General features: G+C 45.5%; 1 protein-coding gene across 6 annotated transcripts in view; it reads right to left on the bottom strand.

Annotated features, from left to right (window-relative positions):
- acap3b (ArfGAP with coiled-coil, ankyrin repeat and PH domains 3b) overlaps positions 1–20,000 on the bottom strand; it is a 90,524-nt gene that overhangs the window by 6,060 nt on the left and 64,464 nt on the right. For 3 of the 6 annotated variants that reach the window (XM_031567805.2, XM_031567803.2, XM_031567806.2), the window contains 11 exons: positions 11,179–11,291; positions 10,601–10,652; positions 9,885–9,985; positions 9,416–9,527; positions 8,022–8,233; positions 5,922–5,991; positions 5,294–5,388; positions 3,545–3,759; positions 2,853–2,945; positions 1,097–1,198; positions 287–525 (listed from right to left, as the gene is read on the bottom strand). In XM_031567805.2, coding sequence (XP_031423665.1) covers positions 287–525; positions 1,097–1,198; positions 2,853–2,945; positions 3,545–3,759; positions 5,294–5,388; positions 5,922–5,991; positions 8,022–8,233; positions 9,416–9,527; positions 9,885–9,985; positions 10,601–10,652; positions 11,179–11,291 — 1,404 coding nt within the window. Of the gene's footprint in view, positions 1–286; positions 526–1,096; positions 1,199–2,852; positions 2,946–3,544; positions 3,760–5,293; positions 5,389–5,921; positions 5,992–8,021; positions 8,234–9,415; positions 9,528–9,884; positions 9,986–10,600; positions 10,653–11,178; positions 11,292–13,194; positions 13,988–20,000 lie in introns of those variants that run through there. The other 3 variants (XM_031567804.2, XM_031567807.2, XM_031567808.2) reach the window with 2 other exon arrangements.

Here is a 20,000-nt window from a genome sequence, read left to right as displayed (position 1 = left end):
TAAAAGAGAGGGCGATATGGAAAGATAGATAGACAGAGTGCTGTTAGATTAATAAAGTCTATGATATGATAGAATGTGACAGAATCCCTCTTTCCTAGTCTGACTCAGCATATGTGTTCAGTGACTCAGCATATGTGTTCAGTGACTCTGACTCTGCATATGTGTTCAGTGACTCAGCATATGTGTTCAGTGACTCTGACTCTGCATATGTGTTCAGTGACTCAGCATGTGTTTAGTGACTCTGCATGTAAGTGCTGGGCTTTTGGTATGGTATGACTGTACTCACTCCTGTTACAGCGTAGATGAGCGCGCTCTTGCCGTCGTCCTCCTCGCTGACGGTGTTGACGTCAGCCCTGTGTGCGAGCGCTTCGGCCATGACAGGAAGGTTCCGCGCCAGCGAGGCCTTCAGCAACAGCGCCCCCGGGTGGAGATCACGGGCATCCTCAGGGTCCGACGCCTCCGTCTCCACCTCCACCTCCGCCTCAGTCTCGGCCTCGCCGCTCGACTCCTCCGAGTCCTCACACTCTGGGGGACGGAGATCATGCAGAAGCAGGAGGGGAGGGGGAGAGGATGGTTGACATTTGAATTCAGGTGTTTTGGTAGAAAATGGAGAGACTGTAAAGTTTCAAAAATAGAAATATGAATTGGAAAGAGGAAAATTAATAGTTTTTGAATTAATAGAATTCAGTATATAATTCAAACCCAAACTAATGAAAATAATTAAATGCAAGTCTGGATGATAAATATCACTATAGTTACTTTAAGATCACTGTATAACCTTCATAATATACAGGTGCATCTCAATAAATTAGAATATCGTCAAAAAGTTGATTTATTTCAGTAATTCGATTCAAAAAGTGAAATTTTGGGTTTTCATTAGCTATCAGTTATAATCATCACAATTAAAAGAAATAAACACTTGAAATATATCAGTCTGTGTGAAATGAATCTATATAATATATGAGTTTCACTTTTTGAACTTTTTGATGATATTCTAATTTATTGAGATGCACCTGTACATTATTTTGGGTCTAGAGGCAGCCTTCCTGTGCACTGAAACGGGTGTTCCTTATTGAAAGTGGCCGTCTCCACTCACCTTCCTCGGTGACGCTGTCCACCACGGAGCCGAACACCAGGATGTCGGTGCTGCCGTCGGTGCTGCCCCCCAGCCCGCTGTCACTGCTTAGACCTGTGGGGCCAACGAGCGCCAAGCCAGGGACACGTCAATCACACACCGCTTAGAAAACACCACAATACACCAGATAACAAATACCCCCACTGACTGCCATTACCAAATACCCCCTCTGACTGTCATTACCAAATACCCCCTCTGACTCTTATTACCAAATATACCCCCACTGACTGCCATTACAAACTACCACTACCAAATACCCCCTCTGACTGCCATTACCAACTACCCCCACTGACTGTCATATTATAACGTTACATCCCTCACACACCGCTTAGCAAACACCAACACACTCAACTAGGACAGATAACTTATGCCATAACACAAACATACAAATTAATATCTCAAGCCAGTCATCTCATGCTAAATAAATCATGGCAGTCGTATTATAATGAATAATGTATGGCAGTCACACAGCAATAAAGAGCTTTCCCAATTTCAACTTAAGGAAAATAATATGAAATACCAGAAAGTCCTGATGCTATCCAACCACAAAAACACTCAGAGTTATGTGCTGAGTTATTCCGCTGTTTTGGTTTGTCCCTGAGCAACACAAGGCTATGCATCATGCTTCAGACTCCCAGAGCTCATCCCTATCTATAGGCTCCATCATGCCTCAGACTCCCAGAGCTCATCCCTATCTATAGGCTCCATCATGCCTCAGACTCCCAGAACTCATCCCTATCTATAGGCTCCATATGTGGCTGTCAGACTCCCAGCGCTCATCCCTATCTGAAGGCTCCATGTGTGGCTGTGAGACTCCCAGAGATCATCTCTATCTGTAGGCTCCATCATGCCTCAGACTCCCAGAGATCATCTCTATCTGTAGGCTCCATCATGCCTCAGACTCCCAGAGATCATCCCTATCTATAGGCTCCATATGTGGCTGTCAGACTCCCAGAGATCATCCCTATCTATAGGCTCCATCATGCCTCAGACTCCCAGAACTCATCCCTATCTGTGGGCTCCATGTGTGGCTGTCAGACTCCCAGAGATCATCCCTATCTATAGGCTCCATCATGCCTCACACTCCCAGCGCTCATCCCCATCTATAGGCTCCATATGTGGCTGTCAGATTTACTTGCTGCTCAGTTTCCTGCATTTGAATAGTTTATTTGTCCGGGTGCATTTGCTGCAGTCCACTGAGGAACACTAAAGCTATGGAGCGGATTGTTATCTCTGGGTCACATGTTTGGCTGTCTGGTGTGCTGGGGGATGAAGCTAGGGCAGTACAGGAGACCGTCTCTAAGAGCTGTACAGGAGACAGGCACCGTCTCTAGGGAGACAGGCACCGTCTCTAGGGCTGTACAGGAGACAGGCACCGTCTCTAGGGCTGTACAGGAGACAGGCACTGTCTCTAAGGCTGTACAGGAGACAGGCACCGTCTCTAGGGCCGTACAGGAGACAGGCACCGTCTCTAGGGAGACAGGCACCGTCTCTAAGGCTGTACAGGAGACAGGCACCGTCTCTAGGGCTGTACAGGAGACAGGCACCGTCTCTAGGGCTGTACAGGAGACAGGCACCGTCTCTAGGGCTGTACAGGAGACAGGCACCGTCTCTAGGGCTGTACAGGAGACAGGCACCGTCTCTAGGGCCGTACAGGAGACAGGCGCCGTCTCTCAGCCACAGGTGGGCCAGATCTGGGCCGCGCTGGGAGACTTACTGCGGGGGCCGGCTCCGTTGTCGAAGTAGGAGAAGAGAGAGTCCAGCTCATCGGGGCAGAAGAGAGAATCTCTGCGAAACTTGGCCGCCGCGGCTGGAGGAGGAGACACACACACACACACCAGAGGATTTAATTGACACACACACGGAGAGCACGAAATAACCAAACTTAATCATTTCACACTCACATTCTTTACAGTGGTATAACCGCATTTAACATGCATATAAGCAAGATATGGGAGCATTTAATGATTAAAAACTCACACAAGAGAGACACTGCTACTTTTAATGATTTAAAGCTTTTAATGGGTGGTGTGACTGCATTTAAGCATTAAATATTCTTTTGCATAACAGAGGTATAGATGTGCTTAATGATTTAAACACATTTGAGCGAGATATGAACACGTTTAATAATTCAATATTCACACAAAAGGAATAAGTGCCTTTAATAAATTAACAGTTGTAAAGGGAGGTTTGAAGGTATAACATTTTTAATATTAACGCAGAAAGATATAACCATGATTCATTATTTAATATTCCCATACGACTGAGATTAATTATTTTATGTTCAATGAGAGATATGACTGTACACCTAACATTCTTATACTCGATAGGGTACACTTCTTCCAGTCTAGAATGTAATTTAGTAAGGTCAATGATCAAAGGTCAGGGGTTGGCGTTAAGGGTTGGTACCTGTGGAGAGGTTGCCAGGCGAGGCGCTGCCAGGTTCATGGCGGTATTTCCGGCGTGTTTTCGGTGCTCGGATGGAGCTGTTGTGTCTGCGGCACTTTTTGGCGTTCCAGTGAAGCGACTTCCTGTCGGCCTCGACGAGGGCCTCAGAGCTGCACATCTTCTTCAGGAACTTCCTCTCCACGTACTTGGCCTTGATCCAGGCCTCCTTCTCCTGCCTACAGGAACCAAACACACCCAGTCAGCACATCACGAGAACCACGTATGGAGAACTAAAGAGTTACATGTTCCATCCAAAAGACCTTTAGTACATCTAAAAGCACATTACCAGAACCACGTATGGAGAACTAAAGAGTTATATGTTCCATCTAAAGGCACATGACCAGTGTAAGACACGTCTCCCTCTGCCCAGTAGCACCAGCACCATAGAGCGACCCACACAGCCACTGGATTAAGTGACTTTAGCTCATCCAGAGGCCTTGGATGCACTGATGACAGGTGCGTCAGTGGGAGGGATTCCTCAACAGCACTGAGAGTGAGATGTCACACTGCGTTGTGTTGTTTGTTGTTCACTTCAGACAACTCAACTTAAAGTGATTGTGAAGTCACTCGTTTTACACGGCCTAATCCTGCACCAAACACGTCCAATTAGCTGTTTTTGTGGGATCAGTCTCTGACGCATCAGCGGTGGGCAGAAACCGAGAGCTGCCTCTCCACGGCAGATACCCAGACCACAAACACAAACACACACACACACACACACACACACAGCACATACCAGCACATACCAGCACTAACTAAGTTACGCCTTGGGAACATTGGTGCGACAAGCAGTCCTCTTCTGTAACAGGGACGGCAGGGACCAACCACGAGACAAACTCTTAAAAGCCTAACTGAAGCACCCCTCTGGAGCCTCTGGGAAAAGGGCCTAACTCAAGCACCCCTCTGGAGCCTCTGGGAAAAGGGCAGAATCTTGATTCCATCTCCGCCATCGTTAGCGCTGACTTATCTAATAGCCCACAATGGCCTCTTGCCAAACTGAACTAGACATTTCACCACAGCATGGAATTATCCACCTGTTAGCGGTAGCAGTTAGCAGCACACACAGCAAATGTCTTTTCAGCCACAGTGGAGGTCTCTAGAATCATAATGGAGGTTACTCATACCGTCCATCTTATGATCTAGAATCATAATGGCTGCCGCTGATATTGTCCCTGTAAAGCATGTTGAACCATGAATTAACCATTATGAGCTGTACTAGGGGTTGCTGTGACTACCATTGACATACCAGCGCATGAGTTCCAATGATGGCTACTATGACTACCAACTGCTGTGATTAACATCCAAGTAACATCCCTCAGCCATAAAGATGGCTACTTTCACATTAATTAACATTAATATAGTAGCTCATGAGCTATATCGAAGGCCACTTTGAATATCATCCATAAACCTCTCTAGAGCCTAAATGGGGGCTGCTTTGAGTACAATCCATATACCAGTTTTAGAGTCGTAATGGAGGATGCTGATCCATACACCAGCTCTAGAGCCGTAATGGAGGATGCTGATCCATATACCAGATCACGAGCCGTAATGGAGGATGCTGATCCATATACCAGATCTAGAGCCGTAATGGAGGATGCTGAATCATATACCAGCTCTAGAGCTGTAATGGAGGATGCCGCTCCATATCCAGATCACAAGCTGTAATGGAGGATGCTGAGAGAGTGGATGTAGCAGCTGTCTCAGTCTCACCGTGAGCTGGACGGACCAGGCTTCTTCAGACCTCTCTCCTCGCACGCTCCCTCATAGATGTGGTTGATGACGCCGTTACCCAGCTCACACATCAGCTACACAGGGGAAACACACACACACAGAGACACACACAGACACACACACACACACACACACACACACACACACACATACAACACATCATTACAAAGGGATCTATTTGCCTCCATGCAGTAGTATGTCTATAATGTGGAACATGTTTTGAGCATATCTTTCATACATATTCATATGTTGCAGTGCATCATGATGAAGGTTTAATGTGTGCTATCAACTGCATACTTGGACATGACTGAGGGCATGAGGGTACTTCAGTGGCGGGAGCTGCCTATAATTACACATTAAACCTCCATCATGTTCCTGAGGTTTGTGTGTGTGTGTTTGGGAGAGGGAAAGAGAGTGTGTGTGTGTGTGTTTAGCACCTATTTATGCCTGAGCACTCGATGCACAGCAGCACGCCCGTGAGTGTGTGTGTGTGTGTGTGTGTGTGTGTGTGTGTGTGTGTGTTTAACCTCCATCATGTGTGTGTGTGTGTGTGTGTGTGTTTGACCTCCATCATGCTCCTGAGGGGTACAGAGGCCCTTTAACTCACCTTGAGGAGCTCAGGCTCCCATGAATCCAGTGTGAGAGAGCGCACCTTAGAGCAGTGGACCCCCAAACTCCTGCACAGGACACACACACACACACACACACACACACACACACACACACACACACACACACACACACACAGAGACACAGCCAGGAGATATGATACACATTAGATGACAGCACACACTTGTTTGCACATTGCACACTTGTTTGTATTGTGTGCTCAGTATTTGTACATGAACTCATGGCATAAGTGTCCTTAGAAATGCCACTGTATCCGTCTCTTAATGGTTCTGGAACTGCTAAATACTACTGCTACAACATGAGGTACTACTACTACTGCTACAACATGAGGTACTAATACTACTGCTACAACATGAGGTACTACTACTACTGCTACAACATGAGGTACTAATACTACTGCTACAACATGAGGTACTAATACTACTGCTACAACATGAGGTACTACTACTACTGCTACAACATGAGGTACTAATACTACTGCTACAACATGAGGTACTACTACTACTGCTACAACTCTTACAATTACTAACACTACTGCTAATAGACTTACTACAACATGAGGAACTACTACTACTGCTACAACTCTTACAATTACTAATACTACTAATGATAGACTAATAACAACATGAGGTACTAATACTATTGCAACAACTCTTACAATTACTAACACTACTGCTACAACTCTTACAATAACTAACACTACTGCTGATAGACTTACTAAGACTGATACTACTTCCTCTAGTGCTTCCACTACAACTAATAGTAATGGTAGCACTAGCGCTGCTATGAGATAAACTAATAGTAAATAGCAATAGCGCTGCTATGAGATAAACTAATAGTAATGTTAGCAATAGCGCTGCTATGAGATAAACTAATAGTAATTGTAGCAATAGTGCTGCTATGAGATAAACTAATAGTAATGTTAGCAATAGCGCTGCTATGAGATAAACTAATAGTAATTGTAGCAATAGCGCTGCTATGAGATAAACTAATAGTAATGTTAGCAATAGCGCTGCTATGAGATAAACTAATAGTAATTGTAGCAATAGCGCTGCTATGAGATAAACTAATAGTAATGTTAGCAATAGCGCTGCTATGAGATAAACTAATAGTAATTGTAGCAATAGCGCTGCTATGAGATAAACTAATAGTAATTGTAACAATAGCACTGCTATGAGATAATGTGGGCTGAAGGGGGGGGTGGTGTTTGTGATCCTCTGTATGATCTAATCTGGGTGAGCGGACATACCTATCAGTGTGTTGGAGCAGATTGGGAAGATTTAATCCCATTACCCGTCTACTGCCTTTAATCTCTACAGGGGCTGAAAGGGCTAAACACGCTTTAAGCGTGACGTGTGTGTGTGTGTGTGGGTGGGTTTGTGTTTGTATGTGTGTGTGTGTGTGTGTGTGTGTGATTGAGAGAGAGTATGTATGTCTGTGTGTGTGTATGCAGGAGTGAGTGTGTGTGTGTGTGTGTGTGTGGTGCATATGTTGCACACAGTGAGTTTAGATAAGGTCGGACCATTGTTCTTTTTGAGCCCCTGAATCCCATTTGATGCCAGAGGGCCAGGTGTCTAACAGATGCCAGACGAGTGTGTGTGTGTGTGTGTGTGTGTGTGTGTGTGTGTGTGTGTGTGTGTTTGTATGTGTGTGCGTGACAGACACACTCAATACACTGTGAACTATTATGGGCAGTCAGGTGTGTATTTGTGTAAGAATGTGCTCAATTTGACATCATGTGTTTGTGTGTGTGTGTTTGAGAGAGAGAAAGAGAGTAAGTGTGTGTGTGTGTGTTTGGGTGAGAGAGAGAGAGAGAGAGAGAGAGAGAGGGAGAAAGAGTGTGAGTGTGTGAGAGAGAGACAAAGAGAGCGAGAGAGAGAGAGAAAGAGAGAGAGAGAGTGTGTGTGTGTGTGTTTGGGAGAAGGAAAGAGAGTGTGTGTGTGTGTGTTTAGCACCTATTTATGCCTGAGCACTCGATGCACAGCAGCACGCCCATGAGTGTGTGTGTGTGTGTGTGAGTGTGTGTGTGTGTGTGTGTGTGTGTGTGTGTGTGTGTGTGTGTGTGTGTGTTTCATACCTGTGTATGCCTGAGCACTCGATGCACAGCAGAACGCCCATGTTGATGCTGGCCCAGCGTGGGTCAGCCTGGCCGCAGTCGGCACACAGCTCGTTGCCCGGCAACGACTGCACGCGCTGCAGGATGGTCTCGACCCCCCTGATGCTGCGCTCGCGGGACTCGCTCGCCGACTCGATGCTGCTGGTCGACGGGGAGGCAGTGCGGTCCAGTCGCTATGGAGACAGAGAGATAGAGGCTGGATCAGTTAGAGGACCACACGACGACCTATAGTCCATGATCCTGAAATAAGCATGGGTCACAGCTTAACATGACTGTCAAAGCCATAGCTGTAGATTTTATATGGATATCTACAATAATATAGTATATAAAGTAAGAATAAGACTGAATATAAAGAAGCTTATAACATAATTAATGAAAACATTTTAATTCTATTCTACAACACTCTACATCTGATTGCTTAAGTAGTGACTAATTATAGTATAAATTGGCTAATGAGTTCTTATCTCTACCTCTGCTTTTCCACTAATGACTTGTAATAGTTTAATTGTTGGTGCCTGCTGTTCAGGCCATCACAGGGTCAGCACAGGGAGGTGTGTGTGTAAGCAGCTGACGTGACCGTAGCTATCCTAGAGGTAGATGTGTATTGTGTATTGATGTGATTGTATAGATGTGTACTTATGTAGAAGTGTGTTATGGCCATGGATAAGTTTGGATGTGGTGGACTGTTGTTATTGGCCGTGGGTAAGGTTGGATGTGGTGGACTGTTGTGATTGGCCGTGGGTAAGGTTGGATGTGGTGGACTGTTGTGATTGGCCGTGGATAAGGTTGGATGTGGTGGACTGTCGTGACTGACTTGGTTGTGGCGTGTTTTAGATGTGTCCTGGAAGAAGATGTGACAGAGACACCCACTTCACTGGGATTAGTAGTTATTTATTTGAATACTATGTGGCTGGCTGTCATGGAGAGCTGTGACTGACTGAATGCGCTGTCTTCTATCTATATATTGGAGAGATGTAGGACTGTGACTAATGGTCAGAATGCCCTGTGTTCTATCTATATATTGGAGAGATGTAGGACTGTGACTAATGGTCAGAATGCGCTGTCTTCTATCTATATATTGGAGAGATGTAGGACTGTGACTAATGGTCAGAAGACTGTGGTATGGTACAGCTGTGTGTGGGGGAGGGATATGGTTTGCTGTCTTATAGTGACTGTGACTGAAATAGTGTGATGTGGTTTGCTGTCATGGAATGAGTGATATTGACTGTGATCTTGTATTGAAGTTGTGTTGTGTGTATGGCGAGGAGGTCTGATCTCGATGTAGCAGTTGTGTGTGTCTGTGTGTGTGTGTGTGTGTGTGTGTGTGTGTTGTGTGTATGGCGAGGAGGTCTGACCTCGATGTAGCAGTTGTCGGCGATCTCTCTGTAGGCGGAGACGATGCTGGCCTGCACCGCCTGGATCCAAGCCTGTCTCAGCTTCTCCGACTCGGCCTGCAGCATACAACTCCTACAGGGGGAGAGGAGGGTTAGAAACACAAGCTAATACACACACACACACACACACACACACACACACACACTCATCCCCCTACCACAAAGATATGCGCCCCCCCCCCCCCCCACACACGCACACATTCACCCACATACACAGACACACACACTCATCCATCAACCACACAGAGACACACACACACACACTCACCCAAACACACACACACGCACGCACAGACACAACCACCCATCCACCCACACATGCGCACACACAGACACACACACACACACCCATCCATGCACACACTCTCACACATACACACGCACTTACGTACACTCTCACACATACACACGCACAGAGGGCAGTGCTTACTTAGTTGGGGACACGACCTCGAAGCAGAACCTCCTCTCACTGTCTTCACAGGGCTTCACTGAGCACAGCCTGAGGTCCTCCACCACCACAGTCAACGCATCCTGCAGCACAGAGATACGGGTTATGAGCCTTACACACACACACACACACACACACACACACACACACACACACACACACACACACACACACACACACACACACACACACACACACACACACACACACACACACACACACACACACACACACACACACACACACACACACACACACACCCCATTAGGATGTGAGCCTAACACACATACCCCATTACAGACACGACTCCAATATGAGCCTTACACACACACACACACACACACACACACACACACACACACACACACTCCAAATCACATTTATACAGCAGTCCTGCCATAGAATACAGGATTTCTGAAACTGATGTGTTTACTGTGACTGCCTATACTACAATGCCAACAAACATGACCTTGTGTTTAAAATGTGCAAATGTTCATCACATCAGCACGATTAGGGATTCAAGAGAGGGATTCAATGTTCTTCCTGTTCTCTTGGATTGAGTTTCTATGAAACATTAATCTGCTGGCTTAGGCCCGGTTCTGGCCTGGTTGTGGCCTGGTTCTGACCCAGCTGTGGTGTCGATTCTGGCTAGATCCGCTCCAGGCTGAGCATCTCCCTGGCATGCTACTGATACTTGCCTTTAGTTTCTTCTGATACACCAGTTGGCTGTTCTGTATTGAAAACCACCGCCTGGAAAGAGAGAAACATCATCATATAATGATTACATTACATACACACAGACAGAAGAGACAGTGCAGGGAATGTTGTTGACATCACTCGGCTATCGTCAGGGAAACGGCAGTAGCCCAGTGGCCTGGGTTGAGTTAAGGTATATTAGATATACTGTGCTGATGCAAGGATTCTAAAAATGGTCTCCATGCCAGGGAACATCTGATCTGTTCAATTACTGACTACAGAGGGAGCATTGATTGTCATGCTGGAATGGGATACAAACGTAAACAAATGCATGGCACACATGAACGCACACACAGACACACACACAGACACACACACACACACAGACACATACAGACACACACACACAGACACAGACACAGACACAGACACAGACACAGACACACACACACACACAGACACACAGACACAGACACACAGTCCTTCATGAGAGTGCAATGATTTGGATCACCAAACTCCATTCGAAGATGTGATCCATGCTAAAGCTAAAGCTAGCTGTGCTGAGAGAGGGTCTCCTCACCTGTTCCACGTCTTGAAGGCGTTGCTGGCCCTCTTGAACAGATACCCCTCCATCACCACGCCGTTAGGGGCATCCACGTTGAATTCCACCTTGGAGTCGTCATACGAGAAATCCTGCAGGAGGCACAAACATACTTGCTGTCAGTCCTGAGCCTCGGGCCGGTTGATTTATCAGAGCAAACCACAGCAAACCAACCACTCAGGGATCACCAAACACATGCTGCACTGTCCCCAGAGCCAGTAGAACCGGTGTTCCTGTTCCTCTCCGGTAGAACCGGTGTTCCTGTTCCTCAACCAGTAGAACAAGGTGCTAATAACTTCCCAGTGCAGTGAGCCAGCCAATCAACTGCTTGCATGTTTCAAATACAGTGGCGCCAGTAGTCATGATGTCAGGGACTACGCAACACCAAAAGGTCAAAATGTTGCATCTTTCAAGGCCTTTTATGTCATTACAACTCATGAGGCATCTCACTCCAGGTAAGATCTAGCCAAGGCCAGGGCTGGATTTGATCACTAGATTTCTCAAGCCAACAGGTCATCTCTGCAACTTTGTAACACACAAACATAACAAATGTAAAAGGCGCTGCCTCACCATCTCAGGACTGTCCCTGACAGTATCCTCAGACATGGGAGACTCATGGTATCAGAAGCTGGGTTTCCATCCAACTTTCTAATGCACATTTTGACCATTGGAATAAGAAATCCTGACTGGTAACACGTATTTGTATACTGTACAAATATACTGTTGTATACACACATATCGTCTACTGTAAACAAGTATTTGTTGTGATTTTTACCAGGTGTTTCCGTTAAAGATGCCCTGACAACCGTGTGTTTGGATCTCACATCTGTTCACAACTCCCTTGATTAGGAGCCCGTTTTGAAACGCACACTGATTCGCATCACACACTGATGTAAACGCACACTGATTTGCATTTAGTTTAGCCGAATTTTCACAAATGCCCATAAAAGATGCAAATGGGTTGGATGGAAACCCAGTTAATGACGCCTCATGTAGCCACTGACTCTGTACTAGTCCTATGCCAAGCCGCTAGAACACGTTCCCCTCTGAAGCTAATGGAACCGGAGGTCTCTCAGAAGAGCTCTGGCTCAGCGCTGGAAAATGACACATGAAATCAAGCATGACATCATCGGATCTCACTGAAAGCTGAAGCATGGCAGCATCTTGGGTGAAAGTCAGGTGACTCATGGGTGAAATGCAGATGAAGATGAATATCATATCTCCACACAGGGACATGTGGCAGCCTAATCTTCACATCAAGATGTCAACAAATCCAAAATAAATCTTGAAACCTCTAAAACTATCATATAGTATAAACATATGATGGACTTTATGTGTATATAAAAGCAATATAAGTACTATATTTTAAGATATTTCAATAGCCAGTGCAAACAGTATTGGTTCTACACTTAAATTAAAGAAACTAAACCCTAGCAGCTTATACTAGGCTGATATTTTAGAGTTTGAACTAAAGAAGGGAAGGACTTGAATAGAAATAAATTAACTTACTGTGTCCAATGTATTAACTGGCAAGGGAAATAATAATACAAAAATAGTGTTTTTGTTTTTGGAAAATGCCTCTACACCTTTAAGACTTATGTCACTCTGAGGCCATGATCAAAATACTACATTTCCCAGTATTCCTGTTTTATTTATCCATATAATTTCTGTGCATGTTTGTCAGACTTGCTTACATTTTAGGAGCATAATAAAGTGCAAAAAAGACTGAGTTAGTCTGCATACAAGCAAAGAGGCTATTGAGAAACATGAGTTTATCTTTGTACTGTTCCTGCAGAAGTACATCCTTATCGTAAATCTACAAAACAGTTCTAGTTTGTTCATAACCAAACATACAATATTGACACTTAAAGAGCATAACGGTGTTAAAGATAACTGCTTCTAAAACAAGTTACTAGATCGAAAATCTCCGTATTTCGATTGACATTCTAAAGTACTCTACTCAACTTAGAGAAATAAAACTTTCTCTAAACTCACCAGGTGGTAATCCAATCTTCCGAATATCTTCATTTTTAAAAAGTTAGTATGCAGACGCATTGAGTTTTCAAAATAGTCTACTACTGTGAAAGAAAACGCGAAAGCGCATCAAAACGTCTTCTGTTCCTCAAAATTCCACTGTCAGTTCGACGGCAGCGACTGACTTCAAAAACAGCGCGAATACAGTCCCACGGTAAAACCTCTGGCTCGTGCTGCGTGATCCTCCGCCGCCACCTGCTTACCGCCTTGTGTCGCGCGGGACACGCGCAACAGAGCTTATACGCGCGATTAGCATACAGCTGTCGCCTCGTGCGCAACAGCTCTCTTGTGTGCGGACATGACCTGCGCCTCAGCACACACCGCAAACATTTATTTCACACACACAGGAGCTGCCCAGCACCCACTGCCCGCGTCGCGAATTTACGAGCGCCCCCGTGCCCGGTGTCAGTCCCCTTCCCCGAAGCATAGTCCCCGCCCGCACAGGCTCCACGGGGGAAGTTCACTGATGGAGTGGCCGGCGTCCATCTGTCTGACAGTCGACAAAACCATTCCTGCTTAATCAAGCAGACATTACGGCCCTGGACGCCCCCCCCCCCAATACATGTGCAACCAGTTCTAAAGTCTGACAGAGAACAATGGCACCTTCACATCCAGAACCATGGGAGATCAGTTTTACAAATTCGCTATAGATTCTGTTAGCACAAGGGAATGAAATTAGAAGAGAGAACGTTTGAGAGTGACCTTTTGAAACAGCTTGCAACTGTGTCTGAGAATATTGGCCTGGAAGTTTCTCATCATTTTAACTGTTAAGGCAAACTAGAATATGTGTCATGCCAAACCTGTGATATGTTAACTTTTTTGAATAATATTCTACACATAGATAGGTTCAGAAGACAGAAGATGGACTAGAATCATAGTCTACATGGGAAAGGTTACTCTCCTTTCAATGTTTAAAAACTTGCGCACAGACAGACGCACATAAAGTAAACATAGATAAGTGTATACACAAACACACACACGCGCGCGCGCACACACACGCACACCCCCACACACAGCTGCTGGGCCACACTGAACATACCATAACTCTGTGAAAGAATGGCGGGGAAAGTCCCAAGGGTGCCACAATGAAGTTACGCCTGCATAAAGGACTCTGTATGTGTGTGTGTGTGTGTGTGTGTGTGTGTGTGTGTGTGTGTGTGTGTGTGTAGCAGATGCTCTGCAGGGCTGGTGTGTGTGTGGTGTCTGAAACAGCTGGGACGATCGTAGATCAGCCACCCCACATGAGAGTGAATAAACGCGGGACAGAATGAGAAAGAGAAAGAAGGAGAGGGAGGGATATTGAGAGAAGTAAAGACACAAACAGGATGAGAAGGAGAGAGGGAGAAAATTGAGAGTGAAAAAAAAAGAGAAAGAGTGGGAGTGAAAAAGAGCCTCTCCTGCTGTAGTGGGGCACAGTGCCATCAGAATCAGAATCAGAATCAGAATAGTATTTATTGCCAAGTAGGTTTACACCTACCTGGAACTTGTTCTGGTGTATAGGTGCATACAGTGAACATCTCACCCCTCACTGCCCTCTCCAGTGCCATCTCACCCCTCACTGCCCTCTCTCTGCCCTCTCCTGTGCCATCTCACTGCCCTCGCTGCCCTCTCCAGTGCCATCTCACCCCTCACTGCCATCTCACCCCTCACTGCCCTCTCCAGTGCCAGAGACTGCCCTCTCTGATACAACTACTGATTACCTGTTCAAAATTTTATTCAGTAACCTAATCCAAGTACCACAATTAGTGCTGTCAGTTAAACACGTTATTAACAGCATTAACGCAAACCCATTTTAACGCCGTCATCTTTTTTTTAGATTAACGTTCTTTTTGGCCTCACAAACTGTGTAGTAGGCTAACGTTACGGTTTGAGTGAATGGTGAGCGCGATACGGCGAAATGGATGATAAAAAACTTTTGAATGGAAAGTTTACTTTTAAAAGTTGTGTTGTGCAAAAGAAGCGAGCTTCACTTTTGTCTGAAAATGTCAACAGGCAGCTGGCTGAAAGCAAAGAAGTAGTAGGCTTACCTTTTATTGGTAACCTAACTGTTACGGTTCATTGTTTCTGAAATAAGAGGCCTGACTGCCATGTTCCCAGCAAACTTGAAAAAAAGAAAATATTAAGCCATGGTTTAACTGCACTATAGGCTGAGTCCTTGTTTACCTGAAATGTGCACTTTATAATTTTATTTTGTACCGCCCTGTTTGGCAATGTTGGTTTTCAATAAAATAAAACATTTGCATAAAGCAAGCCAATCCACTTTTCCATGTTGATAAGGGCATTACAATAAAAATAAAATTATGGAAAAAAATAAATACATGAAGGGAGATTTAGAATAGATACAAATTTGCGATTAATCGCGATTAATTTTGAGTTAACTATGACATAAATGCGATTAATCGCGATTAAATATTTTTATCGTTTGACAGCACTAATCACAATATTAAAGTAATGTAACTTGATTACTTTCCGTTACTTTTGGATTTCCTCAATGCCAAAAACATCGGTCCAACCTTGAAGACAAAGACATGTACTGCTAGAGTCATAAACTGTGCAACTCAATGGTCACATGCATTTCATGAAGTGGTTGTGCTATCCACAAACCCCTCCTAAAAGGGCACACACCAGCTTTTTCCTATGACATACTTTCTGCATTCTGCATTCACACAAATAACATAGGGTGTGGGTGTTCTACTTATTACTGAGGAAATGAACTTGAACTACAAATATCAAAATGTACTATATTGTCAAAGCTATGTGTTAGACAACAAACTGAACTCAATACTAAATATGTAAAGCTCTTTATGTGCCACTGTATTAATTGGAATATCAGGATATACTTTTTGGGCCCAAATGCAGCATTTCACAGAGATATTTTACTAGTGAATCACACATCATTTGTGACAACACAGAAGAAAGTATGTACCATTAAAAATAAAAATAAACCGGTCATCCCCCACTTTTCTTAGCCGTAGGCTAGTTGAACACTCTCTCACTGATAAAATTTTTTACAAAAAAAATACCTTGCATAACTTTACACTTTTTGCCCAATCCCCTTTGCAATATAGCGTGGGCCTGCTGGACGGAAATGTAAACTAGCTCAGTTTGTTGCCCTGAAGGGAAATGGGCATGAGGGCCGTGTGGTTGTGGTTTGATGTGTGCATATATGTCACGCCAGCGCTGAACTTGCATCATCATAAGATGGCTTTCACTTAAGCGTATTCTGCAAGTCAACAGCACCAATTAAACTTAGAAAAGAAAATGCCTTTCCGACTTTCAGCTTTGAGGACAAAATAGTGTCGATATTTCCAGCCAGGGAAAGCATTTTTTGAACTCGAGGTCATCAAATGGACTTGTAGTTTTCTCTGTTGTCTTCTCGTGACGTGTTGTAAAGTGCGCATGTGGATGATAGTATAATGTTCTGCATTTTAAAATCTATTTGTAATCCTGTTAATAATCCCAATTTTTGCTAAAAGTATCTGTAATCTAATTACGTCTTTTTTTTTTACTGTAACGGAATACAGTTACCTGTTTTTTGTATCCTAATTACCTAACGCCGTTCCATGTATTCCGTTACATCCGGTTCCCCTGGAAACAACACAAGAGTCCCGCAGCCCTAATGCACGGATCCGTGGCGACATTTTTATGAACTTCCCATTTATAGTACCGCAACATTCTCCCTTGCCTTGAATCTTTAGGAAAAATCTTTAGCACATCCTGTCCACCCCTTAAAATTCCCCATATTCCACAAATAAACTCCAAAAAAGTTCGGAAACGTTATTTCGGTCGATTATTCCTCCCCTTTAATAATACCAATTGGTATTGTATTTTATGGAAAGCCCTCCCTTACAGCCCAAGATAGGGGTGCAGTGACCCCCTGTCCAACCCCCCCCCCCCCTCCACACACACACACACACACACACACACACACACACCACTTACAGGGGGGCGGGCTGAACAGTTAATCTCCAGGAAGGGGTCAGCTGATTACCGTGGCGATGGGCAGCTGATTACCGTGGCGATGGGCAGCTTTGAGGAAGCAGACGGGACTGGGACTCTTGCTGATCAGCGGACTGGACTGGACTGGACTGGACTGGACACCTAAGCTACTAATGGGCTTTCGCTAGTGACTCTCTCTCCCACTGTCTGTCTGTCTGTCTATCTGTCTGACTCTCTCTCCCACTGTCTGTCTGTCTGTCTGTCTGTCTGTCTGTCTGTCTCTCTCTCCCACTGTGTCTGTCAGTCTGTCTGTCTGTCTGTCTGACTCTCTCTCTCCCACTGTCTGTCTGTCTGTCTGTCTGTCTGTCTGTCTGTCTGACTCTCTCTCCCACTGTCTGTCTGTCTGTCTGTCTGACTCTCTCCCACTGTCTGTCTGTCTGTCTGTCTGACTCTCTCTCCCACTGTATGTCTGTCTGTCTGTCTGTCTGTCTGACTCTCTCTCCCACTGTCTGTCTGTCTGTCTGTCTGTCTGTCTGTATGTCTCTCTCTCCCACTGTCTGTCTGTCTGTCAGTCTGTCTGTCTGTCTGACTCTCTCTCCCACTGTCTGTCTGTCTGTCTGTCTGACTCTCTGTCCCACTGTCTGTCTGTCTGTCTGTCTGTCTGTCTGTCTGTCTGACTCTCTCTCCCACTGTCTGTCTGTCTGTCTGTCTGACTCTCTCTCCCACTGTCTGTCTGTCTGTCTGTCTGACTCTCTCTCCCACTGTCTGTCTGTCTGTCTGATTCTCTCTCCCACGGTCTGTCTGTCTGTCTCTCTCTCTCCTACTGTCTGTCTGTCTGTCTGTCTGTCTGACTCTCTCTCCCACTGTCTGTCTGTCTGTCTGTCTGTCTGTCTGTCTGTCTGTCTGTCTGACTCTCTCTCCCACTGTCTGTCTGTCTGTCTGTCTGACTCTCTCTTCCACTGTCTGTCTGTCTGTCTGATTCTCTCTCCCACGGTCTGTCTGTCTGTCTGTCTGTCTGTCTCTCCCACTGTCTGTCTGTCTGTCTGTCTGTCTAGCTTCACTTTTCACTAAGTCCACCAGTCTCTCTACTCTCTTCTCCATTTGTCTTTGTCCAACTCTCTGCCTCTGTCTCATAGTGTCTGTGTAAAGCGTTTGAAATGCTTCTCATCCACGGACACGTGCTGTGTTCAGTCTCCGCACGGTAGGGATGATGCAAATTTCATTATCCACACCGTCCGTATTGACTGTCCGTGCTGCAGCTAAATGTTGTGTCCGTAGAGAGATGTCCATATGGACTGCGCATGTGTGTACCTGAGCACGCAGTAGTTTGAACGCGCTCAGTACAATAAGGTTGTAGGGGCACACGCTCAGCTTGTCCGTATTAGCTTGTCCGCAACAGCACTTAAACAAGTATACTTGGGTCATACCGATGCTCATGTCCGTATCTGTATTGCACAAAGCCGTGTCTGCAGAAGTGCACCTTAGCCTTTAGTCTCTATCTGCCTTTGTGTTCCTCTGTCTGACAATGTCTTTAGAGGATTTCATCAAATCACCTCAAAACTATAAATTATGAAAACTCAAAATGTTTACATGTCATTGATGAGGATTGATTCAATTACTTGAAAGGTAAAAAAAATGTGTGTAAAACCTCATAGGCCACCAAGCCAGAGTGGATGTGTCAGGCCAGCATGAGGGAGAATCCAGTAACAGTGTGACACTATATCACACAACAGTGTGCTCAGTTGGTGGAATCAAAGAATGCTAATTATTGTTGTAATATTGTGCAACCTATATCTATTTTACTCTGTGCTTTATCCAATGGCAAATGTGTGTGTGTGTGTGTGTGTGTGTGTGTGTGTGTGTGTGTGTGTGGTGTGTGTGTGTGAGTGCCATGCTGAGTGGGTGTGAAAATAACCCATCATGAATGGAGTTCCACATGTCAGAGACAGTTGGTGGCCCTAATTCACTTCTGATGGCTTTTGGCGCTCCACCTTTCCCTCTCTTTCTCTCACTCTTTTCCAATCTCTCTCTCTCTCTCTGTTTCTGTCCCCCTTTCCCTCTCTCTCTCTGTCCCTCTGTGCACCTTGTCTCTGCCATCTGCCGTGTTTATCTCCGTGGCAACAACAGAGGCTGGCTGGCACGGCGCCCCCCCCCACCCCATCCCACCAACCAGGCCCCGGCCAACCCAGGGCACCTAATCCCGCCCACCTGCTCCGCCCTTGGCTGCCCACGCCGGCTGGCCCGCTCATCCTTCACCTCAGACTCCTCACCGCACACTCATACACACACACACACACACACACACACACACACACACACCAAAAACTGTCACCTTTTTGGCTTGTGACGTGTGTGTTTGTTTGTGTCTGTGTCTTTGTTTGTGTTTGTGTTTGAGATTGTGTGTGTGTGTTTGTGTTTGTGTTTGTTTCATCTTTTACGCTATTGACCCATTTAAAAGACGGGCTCTCACTGCAGGGGCTCTCAGGCAGGGCACTGGGCTTTGGGCTTTGGGCTTTGGGCTTTGGGTTCTGGGCTTTGGGTCAGTCTCTGTAGCCAGGGCACTGGGCTTTGGGCTTTGGGTTCTGGGCTTTGGGTCAGTCTCTGTAGCCAGGGCATTGGGCTTTGGGCTTTGGATCGGGTCTCTGCAGGCAGGGTGTTGGGCTTTGGGTCAGTCTCCGTAGGCAGCAGAGCAGCTGGATGGGCAGCAGGGTGGGCAGGACGCTTCCACTGATGCTGTGTGGCATTTTATGGAGTACAGTTACATCACTTTTCATCAGAGGCAAGAACCCAGAATCCACTGCTGCCCAAACTGGGTATTCCTTAATGTT

Source organism: Clupea harengus, chromosome 5 (assembly GCF_900700415.2).
Source record: "Clupea harengus chromosome 5, Ch_v2.0.2, whole genome shotgun sequence".
NCBI classification, from domain to species: Eukaryota; Metazoa; Chordata; class Actinopteri; order Clupeiformes; family Clupeidae; genus Clupea; species Clupea harengus.
Note: the sequence above shows the minus strand (reverse complement) of the source record. Positions and strands in the feature narration are given on the sequence as shown.